Source organism: Amborella trichopoda, chromosome 6 (assembly GCF_054954075.1).
Source record: "Amborella trichopoda isolate Santa Cruz 75 chromosome 6, AtrichopodaSantaCruz75HAP2 v2.0, whole genome shotgun sequence".
NCBI lineage: Eukaryota > Viridiplantae > Streptophyta > Magnoliopsida > Amborellales > Amborellaceae > Amborella > Amborella trichopoda.
This window is the reverse complement of record NC_142341.1, coordinates 44,885,911-44,899,902: the sequence shown is the minus strand read 5'-3', so window position 1 is coordinate 44,899,902 and position 13,992 is coordinate 44,885,911. Positions and strand designations below refer to the sequence as shown.

At 38.1% G+C, this 13,992-nt stretch overlaps 1 protein-coding gene and 1 long non-coding RNA gene across 3 annotated transcripts; one reads left to right on the top strand and one right to left on the bottom strand.

The window, feature by feature from the left end:
* The first annotated feature begins 2,806 nt into the window (after positions 1–2,806).
* On the top strand, positions 2,807–5,458 carry LOC148781810 (uncharacterized). The gene is made up of 2 exons (XR_016056815.1): positions 2,807–4,126; positions 4,235–5,458. It is a non-coding gene; the product is annotated as an uncharacterized LOC148781810 (long non-coding RNA).
* A 1,219-nt stretch (positions 5,459–6,677) lies between these two features.
* Positions 6,678–12,923, bottom strand: LOC18442747 (uncharacterized). Of its 2 annotated transcripts, XM_006852962.4 has the most exons (5): positions 12,584–12,923; positions 8,626–8,723; positions 8,238–8,507; positions 7,259–7,310; positions 6,678–7,166 (listed from the first exon to the last, which is right to left on the bottom strand). In XM_006852962.4, exons 1-5 carry the CDS (start codon positions 12,847–12,849, stop codon positions 7,076–7,078), a joined length of 777 nt encoding a protein of 258 aa, XP_006853024.1. In that variant the 5' UTR covers positions 12,850–12,923; the 3' UTR covers positions 6,678–7,075. The 2 variants fall into 2 exon arrangements, with proteins under 2 accessions (XP_006853024.1, XP_020528230.1); XM_020672571.2 differs by having other exon boundaries at positions 6,678–7,310.
* Positions 12,924–13,992: the final 1,069 nt, after the last annotated feature.

Here is a 13,992-nt window from a genome sequence, read left to right as displayed (position 1 = left end):
TAGAGGACAAGTCTTTAATATTTTGAACATGGAGCTCCTTTGGAATGTCAATGAAAATCGGATTGTGCTTGTGCCCACTGTATGTATGTGGAGGCTATTGTTGTGCACACCTGGGGTACAACTCTGGATCTCCCTTCAAACACTGATTTCTTTCCTTCCATAGATTCCATAATGCCACTGCCAAAAGATCCTCCACAAGATTAGGCCAGGCCAGTAGCAGTAAACAAGGAGGACCATGCTCGGTCCAATAGAGTTGTGATATCCGTGGGTAAGATCCGCTATGATTTTTCAAGGACTCAATCCCAAAATTCTCTTGTCAAGGGGCAATGAATGAAATTATGGTCATTGATTTCTTCATTGCTTTTACTAGAGTAAGCACACATTTGTGATTATCATCCCTCTTCTGCGGAGCTGATCCATGGCCAGAGTTTTATTTTGTGACTAGCAACCATAAGAAGCCTTTCGCTTTATGTGGAACCTTACAGTTCCAGTATTTATGGAGTGCCATGTTATGTTGTACAAAACGATCCCTTGAGATTTCTCTGTATAAAGATTTGATAGAGAGTATCCCATTAGGCTCTGGTTCCCAAATTACCTAGTCCTGTTTTCTGAGAATTTGAAAAAGCCGCATACTGTTGCCATTAGAGAAGATAATGGTTTTCCATTATGGCTAACTCCTCGTACATCTAGGGAGACATTCCAAATAATCCTGTCAGCCTCTCCCCCGACCATGTCTTTGATAAGGGCATTTTTCTGTCTGGGTCTCTGATATGATTCTGGAAATTGAACTTTGAACATGTAGTTACCAAGCCACTCGGGGTTCCAGAAGCTTGTTTCCCCTATCTTCAACCAACATTCTAGTATATGCAATGAAGAGGGATTTGACTGAATTCCTTTCAATACCATTGAGGCCAAGCATTTTTGGGCAGTTATTTTGTCATAAGTCAGCTTTGATCTCATCTATATTTGCAGTGACTATGTCCCCCCTGCTACTAGCCATTGTGATTGGCAAGTATCCACCAATAAGAACTGCGTCACTTATTGTATTAAGTTTTCGGAAACCCAAACCACCTTTTCTTTTAGGTAGCGTGCTCCATTTTACCATGTGGGACTCTTTGCAATCTTGGGATCCACTACATAATAAGTTTCTCATTGTTGCCTCCAACCTTTTAATTATTCATGCAAGAGCTCTAAAATAGGACAAGTAATAAATGGGGAGATTGGATCGTGGGGGTTTTATGAGAGTAAATACGCCCACCAAAAGAAAGATATCTTTCTTTCCACCCATCCAATATTTGTGAGTCTTTAATGAAAGTTGTTTGGAGTACTTCTGCAACCTCATTCAACACATTTCCCAAGCACCTTTGCCAATATTTTGGAAGTAGCCAAAAACAGGTTAATAGGTCTGATGTCCGACAAGGAAGTGAGGTTTTGTTTTTTTGGTATTAAAGCAATAAAAGTGGAGTTTAAGGCTTTATTGACTACCATATCATTGTAAAATTGTTGGAACCATTCTATCAGATCATATTTGAAATCTCACAGAAACCTTGAAAGTGAGCAATCGGGAACCCATTTGGCCCCGGGGCCTTGTCTCTAAGGAGACCAAATATTGCTTATTTAATTTCGTTTTTTTTTTTACCAATTGTTTTCTTAATTTCTTCCAAGCTAAATTCTTCTTCTAAGGTCATGGCTGAATTTCTGGAGAGTCTTTTGAAAGGGAGATTGTTTATGGACATGGCAGTCTAGGCTCTGAAGTGAATGCTTTACGAAAAACTGAACAATGGCCACTTCCAGTTCCATTTATGTCTTCTTGCTCCACACCTGGTAGCATTGGGCCCCTGAAACTGTTTGTTCTTCTCGTTTTGTTTGTTATCGCATGGAATTACTTAATATTATTGTCCCCTTCTTTGATCTATTTAGATCTAGATTTTTTGATGCCAAAAGATCTCTTCCAGCAGGCTTTCTAAAAACCTTCGAGTTTTCTCTTGCTTATTTGTTCTTCGTTTAGCCCTCCATTATTATGTTCCATTTGACTAAGCTCTTCAATGCTATTAGAAGTATTTTTAATCTTTCCAACAACATCCGCAAATTTAGTCCTTCCCTAGTGCTTTAACCTATGTTTAGGGCTTACAATTTTCGCCGCATCCGATACCCAGCCCATCCATCCGTTTGAGTGCTATTCCAAACAGCCCAAACCTCCTCCATTAAGCTGTATTCTCCAACCCACATTAATTCAAAATAAAATGGGGATTGACCAAAAATATCTTCCCTATCCAAAAAGGATAGGGAAATGGTCAGATACTGAATGAGGCAAAGTTAGAACCATAGATTTTGGAAAATAAGCCTTCCATCCATTTATGACAAGGAATAGATCCAATTTAAACATTTACGGAGGAATTATTGGTCCATCCCCACTAGATTGAAATCATTAAGCCATTTGTATTGATGAGATTATCAGATGCAACCATATAATTTGTTAGACTTGTTGCCCTTAATGATTCATGCGGTCCTCTTCTTTGGTTAAAATCCCCAGCCCCACACCACGACACATTTGATGTCACAATAATATCCGATGAAGCAACAAAAAAAGAATCCTTATCAATAAAAGCATTGGGCCCATACACATTTGTCAAGCACCAAGAAAATGATCCATGACCATCAAACAAAACAGAGATACATTTAAACGAGAGATTAAAAACAAAACCCACTAAAACAGATAGGTCCCACATAGTCAAAGGCCATCAGATAAGCTAGCTGAAGCAAAGAAATAGAAATCCACCAGGCCAGAGCCCCAAAAAGTTCTAATTAGAGGAATGTCAGGGGAAGGTGGCTTTGTATCTTGAAGAAGAATGATTTGCGGCATATGAGTTGGTGCCATTTTCTGCAAAATCCTTCTTTCTTATTTTCCCCCAACTCTTTAACATTTCAGGATGGTAGCTTCATTTGGGACGGAAGTCCCTACCACCTCTGGTGAACCTAGATGGGCCAGCATAAAGTGGGTTGAAAGGTAGCTCGGGTGCTAGTTCTTCGGCCTCCCACTGCATTCTCGATCTCAACCTCCTCAGTCTCGGGTTAGGGGATGGAGCTGGCAACTCCCCAATGCCAATCACCTCTTCCACAACCTCGATAGACCCCAACTTGATCTGCATCGCACCAAACATCTCCTAGGCCTTCCCCACCATCTCTCCCTCTTGTCCTTTTTCAAACAATTTGCAAATCTTGGAGAGATATCTTCCTTTGAGGAGTCGAAGGACTTTGTGATGAGGATAGGAGGAGCATGGGTATTATTGGCCAAAGGCAAGGCCCTGGCTTTATGTTCCTCAGCCGCTGCCATCGAAGGTGTTTCGAGAGTCAGTTTTCCCCAACTACAACTTTTTCCATTGAGATAATGACATTTTACTAGTGCCCTCTGAGAGGGCTGGGACCAGAGCAAGGTTACAATGGGTGACAGATTGGTCATTGGACTCGAAGATCGTGAACCTTTAGGGAGCCATGTCGGAATCTTTAGGGTTGGGGTGGAAGGCAAAAGTTGTGTAAGAATGAAAAGGTAAGGCCAGACAAAAAGAACCAGAGGATCATGAGCATCCCCTTGTCGCTACCCTCCATTTAAAGACATTCTATTTGCACGTAAAGGCATGATATGGCGGGTTGTATAACTTGGGAAAGAGGGAGTGCAGAGGGCCATGCTTAGCTTTTCGACATCTTGGCTATCAGCCTCCTCTGTCTAACGTATCGTGTCCGCCGACTTCTAGTGCATCATGGATTGAGAAGATCCTTCATTTGTCTCCATCACCGCCGGTTGGGTAGTGTGGACGGCGATCGTTGAGCCAGATGAAGCCGTCTTTTCAAACTCTACACGTCTACTACATGGGAAGCGACAATGGTGGTCTCCAAGGAATTAGCTTTGTGGTTTTTGAGAACATGGCATACCTACCTCCAATATAGAGGTTGAAATTTCATCATATCACTCTCATAATCGAGCAGCAGAGGTTGCATCTTCATTGGCCTGGTAGCTGATGAGGGAGAGGTGTCCTTCGAGTTTGAACTTCAACTGCTTACCATTTTCCTGCCATAACTAGTGGCATGCTCTAAACAAATGTCCTTCCTCCTCCAAATTTGCCTATAGGTTTGCATTTTTGGTTTTTGACCACCTCGAATAATATTCCTCTCATTTTTGAAACCATCCTCCGTTGCTGCCCTGAAGTCTCCACTTGTTTCTTGATATTGTCGGCAGGTTGAGTAACTGAGTCCACAACTGAGTCCATGGAGCTTGAGGTGGATGGGATGAGAGTGGCTGGGCTCTCCTCCGTAATAATCGAAATATGATAATATTTTCCAAGGACTTGACGGCTTCACATGTTGTCCTGGGAGCATGTTGTTCATGCGCATCAAGGTCTCGAGTTCGAAGCCCAGCTTGACCCCCTGGATGCCCCCTCTCTATATCTCTCTGAGAATTATAATCTCCAAGGACTTCTAACATAAGGGAGTTAGGGATCATCTTGTATCCCCTGTACCTTCATCCTTAACTTGCCTAAGACCGGTCCAGCAGAAGTAAACCAATCCACCTCTAGAAGTTTGCCGCCCTCAGCGCTAAGATAATAAGGACTTCTGTGGTCCATGCATGAATGGGGATTCCTTCTATACTCAACCAAATAGAGGACAGATGTTTTAGGGAGGGGTTTGCTTTAAGGGACCACCACTCTAGACTCATCAGGACCCCTTTGAATCTCCAAAAATGTTGCTTGGACATAGGTCTAACATTTTCTTCTCTATCAAAGATGATTAGGGCTCGGCCTCCTGCTATAGTTCTACTAGCCAAACTACAGCCCCATGTCTTGAGTGCCCAATCTTGAAGCATGCTAAGATCTTTGATTGGAGTGCTGAGAGAACAAACTAAACGGTTCTTGAGTATTACTGCAAGTTCGTAACATTTATCCCCAAGCTCAATGACCTTGACTTCCTCCATAGCTTTGACAAGATTGAGGCAATTCTGTATGATGTATAACAACTCCTGGTCCCTTCATATGAAAGGCCCGGTCCTGAGAAGAGTTCTCGTTCTTTTCTTCAATTTGTGGTTCTTTCCCTTTGTCACGCATAAGAACCTCTTTCCAGCTCTTGTTCAGACATCCTTGTTCGTTCCTCCTGTCTCCTCCAAGTTCTACATATCGTCGGCGCCATCTCAATGAGCTTCCTGCCGAATGGCTCAGTCCAAACCTCTCCATCTTGGGTAGTTATCCCTCTCTCTTTCTCTAGCCTCTTTAAGTTTGCCTTGGAGAACTCTCTCCCTCTCGCTTTCTCTTGCAGGTTGCACTTGCTGTTTTCATGACATCTGCTAGAACCATATGAAAATTCATGTTTCCTAAGTTGATTAAAATATCAATAATCATGTCCAATGCTGTGAGATGAAGTTCTTTTAAGATGAATATCATAAGGTTAATTGAAGTTCGATATTGTCTGTGACCCTCATGTCTTGGAAACCTTCATCGAAGTTGATCGAATTCAAATGATATTGGCATTCCCATGTCTTGCACAGTTGAAACGATTGGGTTTATTTTTTTGGGTAAGTAAAAGGATTGGGTTGGAATAGCAGATTTGTATCCTTTCAGGCAGTAATATTGCATCAAAAATTTCCCTGTTTTCAAAACGTTGCATGCACACGAGGGAATGATTTCTTTTTCTTATTACTGGAGTGACATGTGTGCATGCATGTATGTTTGTGTGTGCGTGCATGCGTGGGAGAGAGATTGATTGACGCAAATGTGTGACAAATGTCAATCTTGGAAAAGTATACAGAAAGGCTATTTAGTGCATCACAATCACTCTCGTCCGGTAGTGGTTACAATTGTGCCGTTGACTAAACTCAAAGTTAAAAAAAATAATACAAATATATATATATATATATATATATATATATATATATTCGATAGCCACGAACCTAACATGTTCATGACGGTACCATCACAGATGTGCTAATTCCATAACGATAAAAAATTCATAAGGAACTACAACGACATGTCATCCATTGCTGGTCTGTTCAATGAACGGCTACAGACTTGCTATGTACATGGCGATGGCAAAATATATAAATATATATGAAGAATGATTTCATGCAACAGTTGTATAGTAATATAATACAACTTTCAAAACCATATTAGTACCATTTGTTTGATCTCAATTTTTAAATATACACTCTTTTCATTCTATTGAATAGTCACAAAAAAAACAAATTTTGAAAATACACCCTAAAAAGTGTTATTATAGCCTAATTAACATAAGCCTTCTATTTTGTTAAAGTGTTTAGTTCTAAGCTTTAGAAGGATTCTTCTATAATCAAAATTTTGTTGTACCTTTGTTATCATTAGATGAAAAATGTTGAAAAAGAAAAAAAATAGTTTTTAATTTGTAAAAGCCTAGATCTTGAAATTGACCAAATAAATGATCTAGATTCATTGAAGAGGACTCATTTTAACTATATCTATGAAGCAAATTCATTCTTATTTTTTTGAAAGATAACTATTGGGATGAAAAGAGGATATGTGCAATTTTTTGTATGATAAATATGCTACAAACATAGCTTTTTAGATGTGTAGATACATTATATTACTATACAACCGTTGTGTGTATATATATATATATAACTTAATAACAACCCAAACCATCCAATATTGCAGAAAATGTTAAAAGACAAATTCAGTACTAGTGAAATTCAAAATATCAAAGGTTTCCATAATTTACATAAAGAGTGGAACGACCTCAGCATCCATCAGAATCTCACGTCTGTAAGGCATCAATTACCCGGTTTCAAATCTCGAAGTTTTTTCAAAAGGTGAGCACTAAATGGTCGAGGCTCCCTTAACCATCCTTTTCATCTACCAAAATTGCAAAATTAGACTTCAAAATCTCCAATATGGGGCTCTTTAAATGCACAATTTAACAGATAGCAAACACCCAATTTGTGGTATGGAGCAGTTTATTTGTCCATGTAAACTTGCACTTTTCTCATTTTATGGATATGGTTGTATCTTGACTAGTATGATGCAGATCACAAACTAGTATGATGTAGTCTTTGTGATCCTTACTCCATGACCGGAGCACTCTGATTTTCTACCTTATTCTTCTTCTTTCTGGAGGCAAAGCTGCTAGGACCATCGGGCATTCGCTTGGTCCTGGAAAATAAGCATTCAACACACATGAAATAAAGTTAACTGATATACCTCCAGAAAATTTGTAACAAATACGAGCAAGATAAGGAGCATGCCGCAAGGAAAGGTTGCCGATCTCCACATCTTTCAGTGCATCCACATCCTTTACTGAAAAAAGGTAGTGCAAATCAACTTAGGATTCTATGCAGATTACAATAAATGAGACAAACAAGAATTTGAGTATATGTAACAAAATTGCTCACCACTTTTTAAAAGAATGAGGATTCACTTTTTTCTAATGTCAGAACCAGTGAAAGTATTCCAGGCTAGCATTAGGCTTCCTACAATTTGCCCCAGCCGCCCATTGTTGACATTAGACGTTAGAGAGGTGCTAGCAAGTTGTATGAAACTCAAATGCTAGGATATTATATAAAACTTTAGGATTATATATGCCAATAGCAAGAATCAGGTGAGATTGACAATATACATCCACTATTAAACTTTGGGATTATATATTCCAATAGCAAGAATCAGGTGAGATTGACAATATACATCCACTATTAAACATACCTTTCTAAACAAAGACTCCAGTTAAGTTTATGATATCCGAGCAAAATAACATATCTATGGGAAGCTGATCAAAGTTTTCAAAATGACATCCGAATTAAGTTAATCCGACGCAATTATGTGATTATGAAAACTTCGAGTACAATAAAAAACATGAGATTCCATGAATCCCATTGTATGTAAACATTACAAAAATCCTTACCCTCCATAATAGAAGCTATTGGAATAACTTCTCTAGATTTCAGTACTCACGAAGACTTACTGCCTATATATACCTCAAGTTAAAGTTCAACTTAACAAGTGTAGCTTTAGGGAATGAACAACACAATTTTCAGAGCACTTATGCAGATCCAATATTAACCATGTTCAAGATATTCTAAACAGCCTATGGTACTTTAAAGCCAGTGGTATTAATATATTTTAACTAGTTAAAATAACGATTTTAGGAAGACTATCCCATGAAAATGGCTCAATGTATTCAAATGGATCCCAAAAGATAAAATCAATGAGATACTAACAAGAACCAACCTTTTTCATTGTTATCATCTGTGTCACTCCCTGAGCTCATAGAAGAATGCCAACGATCATTACCATCATCAAAGTCCCAGCGACTTCCTACAGGAGGAACCCAAAAGTCTTCATCTGAGTCACTATTTTTATCGACGGCTTCACTGGTTTTGAGATCATCATTCCCATCGACTTCCTTCTTTTTCTTCTTGGTTACCTTTTTTGGTGGCTTTGAATTTTCTTTCTTCTTTTCCTGTTTAGGGGAACCAATTTGATCTGCTTCTTTTTGCTCTGCTCAGAATGATCCGCAAAAGTATTTCAAAATTCCAATCTTAACATGTTTTTTACTCCCAGGTATTAAACATTATGAAGACATGCTACAAAAAAAAATCATAGAATCCCAATGTACCTAATTTATTTAGGAACCTTCTACCACTTATGTGTTTCCATATATGCTCCTCAGATTTATTGATTGAGTCTCCTGTTAACTTACAAACTAGCTTTGACCTGCCATCAGAATTTAAACAAACAAAAACTGAAGGCATGTTCGGTTAACCAATAAAGCATAAAAATACTAAGTAAAACAATATCTTCTACCAGAAAATAAGACGATGAAACCATGCTCATTCCATGACTAGGAGGTCTAGATAAAGCTGCAAGCTGTTATAAGAATTCAAGTAGTGCTACACTAATTATAGGAGACAAAAAATTGCCAAGACCAATCAAAAGGTCAAGTAGACAACATGGAGCTTCCATCTTAAAGCTAAAGATAAGGTGAACACCTCGGCTCAAAATAGGTTACCAAGGATGAGTTGAGAATAGTGAACTTCCATTTTAATTTTATTATTTAATGCTAATTGTAAAAGATGGAAGTGGCCCTCTAAAAATCAGCAATGCAAAAGAAATGTCTCAATGTAACATCTCAAAATCTTTCCTCCATAGGAGTGATGAAAAAGTGTACCAGAAAAGGACTACGTCAATTTTTAATAATCTTGTATGCCTGGCAAGGCATTTTGCAACTTTTTAATGCAATGAGTTTCCTTTCTTCACTATCTAGACCACTAGAAAACAGGAAACATACAGGATCTTTTAGCAAGACCTAGAATGCCCTATGGAACAAATCAAGAATTTTTTTTTGAAGCAGTCAACTGTTCTATTCTATTAAGGTAAAGAAAGCTACAAGTAGTAAGTTTTCGGCTTCCCATATATCGGGAGCTCAATACAAAAAATAAGCTTCCCACCAAGTGGGAGCTCTATACCAAAAAATGTGTGAGGAAACCCCTTACGAGATTGCCCTATACACAATCACCAAGAAGGTGAGGAGAGTATAGACAGAGAGTTACAAAAAATCCTCACAGAGGAGTGCTGAGAATACAAAAAGTCTTGCAAAATGTCAAGCAGTACTGCTGTATGCCTCATCCTTAGTGAGGGTGTCTACCTCTGCGTTGTCTTCCTGCCAGATATGCCTCCATGAGACATCCATATGCCTGCAGATGTGAGCAATTTCGTCAAATACTTAGGCAAGACACCAGCGAGCAGGAGAGGAGTCTGAGGCCAATCTGATTAAACACTGGCTCCAATGGGGATCGAATACTTTGAGGCCTTCCAGGAGAGCAAATGCTGCAGTTGTTTGGGAATCAGTATGACCAATGTGTTCAGAGAACGAGGCAAGTCTCCCTTGCCTCGTGATCCCTAGTGATGCCACATGCCTGTGGATTCTGGGTTGCCTAGGGAGCAACCGTCAAAATTAAGTTCGCTGCATCCAAGTGGAGGTGGAGATCATCGGGAAGCACAGGGGGCTCAGAGCTGTTTAAAGATCAATAAGGCCAGCCAATTCTGGAGAAAGGTCGCATGGGGTAAGCCTTGAAGCGTTTATGGCTACTCACCCAAAAGATAACCAAGCATCTGATTTTCTCGAATAAGGCTATCAGCGAGCTCTTTTCTCCCCTAAAAATTCTGTTATTTCTCTCAGCCCAGAGAACCCATAGGGTAGCCACAACTAAGGCCTTCCACAAGAGGATACCAGATTTAGGCAAAGGGAAGGGCTGAAAGGATCTAAAGGGTGCAGGGATGGACTGCGGTGTGACCCATTGCCAATTGAACAGCTGGAACAAATCAAGAGTTTGCTAGAGTATTGCTTTCTTTGGGGTTTATTTAGATTCTTAGCCATCATTTATAGATGCTTATATATCAATCGAAAAAGCATCATTCTCAAAGTTTTGGGAAATTCTGTTATCAATCGTAACATGTTTTACTATAGTTTCTTAATAACTAAGTTGGGACTATTCACAAACTTCCACCTAAGAACATAAAGTTTTTGCATAAAGTCTTATTCATTAGAATAATTCCCAGTAAATATAATTAATCTGCCACCTCATTCTGTTTTTAATGCCTCCTAAAAATATTAAGAAATTAAATAGGGAGATGCATCTAATAAGACCACTTCATTCTGTTTTTAATGCCTCTTAAAAATATTAAGAAATTAAGTTGGGAGATGCATCTAATTATACTTGAAATGAGTCCCTCAAATGCCATGACAACTGCTTTGGAGACACTCTTTAACGAGACAAATGCCCTTCACAAGAGGCATTTTAGAAACAAAAAGATAAAGCCACAAACAGGACATCAGAGCAAGGATCTCAAGATTGATGAAATCCACAATTCTCAAAAGACCAACCTATTATGGAAATATCGAATGAAAGCCGCATCTAAGAAAGACAAGACTTGAACTCATGGAACATTAATGGAATATTCTAAAGCCAAATTTCAAGGATAGTCCATACCCATAGAACTCCCAGGCAGTAAAAATATATATATTAAAAAGAAAAAAGAAACAAAAGTTAAGATTAAAAAAAAAAAAATACTGTTCATCCCTTTCTGTGAATGGGAAGGTATGGTCCACTTTGAATCTGACAAAGACTCATTTTCGGCTATTGTGGAGCATTAAAACCAAAATTTGGTCTTAAATCACTTTTATAGGGCAATAGTTCCTTCTCCTATGCGGAGAAATTTCAAACTATGGTGCTTGTTTAAGTTTTTTGGTAAAATTAGAGCTTTGGTATTACATACTGCACTATATTTCACCATTTGGGGGGTTCATTGCCACATGCAGAACCTTAGTAAAGGAGAGACTTCTAACACAAACCCTAGGAGGCCACTTTTGATAACATTGGGTTTGATGATCGATGCTGCTTTGTAAGCATATTTTAGACTACACATTTTGCAACCATTACTTAGAATAGAAATACAGAGACAAAGATATATTTTAACCAAAAATCCATAAGCAACATAATATTCGAGAACCCAGAACACCAGAGTATATCAAGTAAAGCAACAACACACACACACACACACACACAAAGAGAAAAAGGAACTATGGAAACTGAAAAAGATTTTAAAAAGCTTGTAAAGCCTGAGGAAGCTTTCAATGATCAAAAGGACAGCATTCTAAACTTCAACAATGAAAACAAAAACTATCTTGAAATTATATGATAGCAAAATATTTGAAATATATGAGGCAATACCAGTGACTCCAAGTACCCCGCGCAGCGAGAAAATAAGACTCCAAGATATACCTAATTTAGTTATCCTCGAAACGTCATACATATGCTTGTTTGTGCAAACTGCAACATTTTTGCATGGCATTCTATGATATGCATGCCCTACCAACTCGTAGGATGCCTTCTGGAAAATGGGTTGACATCGGTGGATGTCAAAATAAGCCCCTTCCATGTGAACTTCATTACTAAATATAAACGATATACAGTTTGCCACTAAATTCAAAATGAATCTTTTTCAGAGATACCCATATTGTTTAATGCCAAAGACTCCTAAACCCTTAGGCAAGTCTGTCCAAATCATCATCTAGCTAGGCATAAAAAATATTTGAAATCCCATCAAAGACTCCTAAACCCTTATGCAAGTCTGTCCAAATCATCATCTAGCTAGGCATAAAAAATATTTGAAATCCCATCAAAGACTCCTAAACCCTTATGCAAGTCTGTCCAAATCATCATCTAGTTAGGCATAAAAAATATTTGAAATCCATCCATGCTTTTCAATAATATGTCACAAAAATTCCTCAAAACCCATCTTTGAACTGTGGAAACAACTAACCAAAAAAAAAAAAAGACTAGGGCTTGCAAATGCACACCTCTTACAGAGACACATGAATTTCGAAAAAGTGAGGCAACATTCATTTCTAGCTCCTCAACGAAAGCCAAAATCATAAAAATCATCAAAGGCAAAGACTTTTTAAGGCATTTAATAGAAACCCATCATAAAATTTGGGGATATGAGTTCAGAAGAAAGAGGGAAAAACGACAAAGAAAAAGAAGAAGCAGAGAGGTAACAAAAAAGAGGCATACTTTGAGAGAGGGTCTTGCTCGAATAGATTCAGTGGAGGCTTCTTATGAGAGAGAGCATGATCAATAAGCCCTAATCTACAACTCTTGCTCAAACTGTAGGACTTGAGGTCCTTTGATGATACCTCGTGACCTGTTTCCAAGCACTTGAACCTCCCATTCTCCAGCTCTTTGAAAGTCGGCTCACCCAACAAAAATTTCCCTTCTCTCTCTTCCCCATTCTTTCTCTCTGATTTCTCAATGGACTGTCCTTTTTTGCCTTCTTCCATGGCGTTTCAGAGAGAGAAAGGGGGAAGGTCTTTTCAGAAGTCGAACCACCTTGCTTTCGCTGCCAACTTCTCATGTTGAGCAGAGAGGGTTATGACTTGGAAGTGTTATCACCGCCCAGTGATTCGTTGGTCGTACTATCTCTCCATCACCATACGTTTGTTAGCGACAATGGTGACAACAGTTAGGAATATAATATGGTAATGTATATAGTAAGACCATTTATTTTTGGATGAAATGAAAACAAAATAAAAGCCTCACCTCAAATCCTTATCAGAAAGCACTTTTATTATCGAAAATCTTCATAATGGCTTTAAAATTAATTTTCAACATCGTCAACAAAAGTTGAAACAAAAAGAATGGCATAGATCTTGCGGATATGTGCATATTTATTTTGAGGGCGATTAGAATAGTCAAGATGATTTGTTGTAATATACACTATTTTTAAAATTTAAAATCCTAATGTTTTTGTACAACCATAATATTCAAGCTGAGATAATCGATTTAAAAGTTTTTCAACATTTGAATTGTAATTTTTATGAGTTATAAAGTGACGATTTACTTATTTTGATAGGGTTGCAACCCTATCAAACCATTTTCTTTTATTTTTTAGTATAAGGAGATCATAACCATAATTAAAATTCGTATTTGAAATTAGATGGCCGGAGATTTATCATCGACTAGGCACAACGTTGAAAGTAAAATTTATCAAATGCTATGATAAATTTCAATCAGTTAGATTTGACATCTAGTGAATGATTGTGATTTTTTTTGCACAAAACATAAATAGTTTTATAATGAGTAATGATCCTATGTGTGTGCCGAATTTAATTTTGATTTTTTGGAGTCCTACACATGGTATGGGAAGGTCCTATGTGATAACTTTTCTAAATATCTGTGTCAAATTTAATGGTGAACCTTTAAGGTCTTACACTGAGCCTTTGATGTCCTACACACCTATGTGTGTAGGACCTCAAATTATCACCATTAAATTTGGCACAGATCTCTAGAATTTTTATCACATGAGTGTGAGACTTAACTTTTTTAGAGATTTGTGTCAAACTTAATGGTGATCCTTTGAAGTCCTACACATATGGGTGTGGAAAGGTCTCGTAGGATAATTACTCTTTATAACATACAATCTC

What these genes read in the sequence shown, in the direction of transcription:
- LOC18442747 (XM_020672571.2), bottom strand. Translation starts at nt 12,849, where the DNA reads ATGGAAGAAGGCAAAAAAGGACAGTCCATTGAGAAATCAGAGAGAAAG. An exon ending in AAGGTTCCTAAATAAATTAG is followed by an intron (nt 8,508 to 8,625) that starts GTACATTGGGAT and finishes CATTCTGAGCAG; the next exon opens with AGCAAAAAGAAGCAGATCAA. An exon ending in AGATGATAACAATGAAAAAG is followed by an intron (nt 7,311 to 8,237) that starts GTTGGTTCTTGT and finishes ACCTTTTTTCAG; the next exon opens with TAAAGGATGTGGATGCACTG.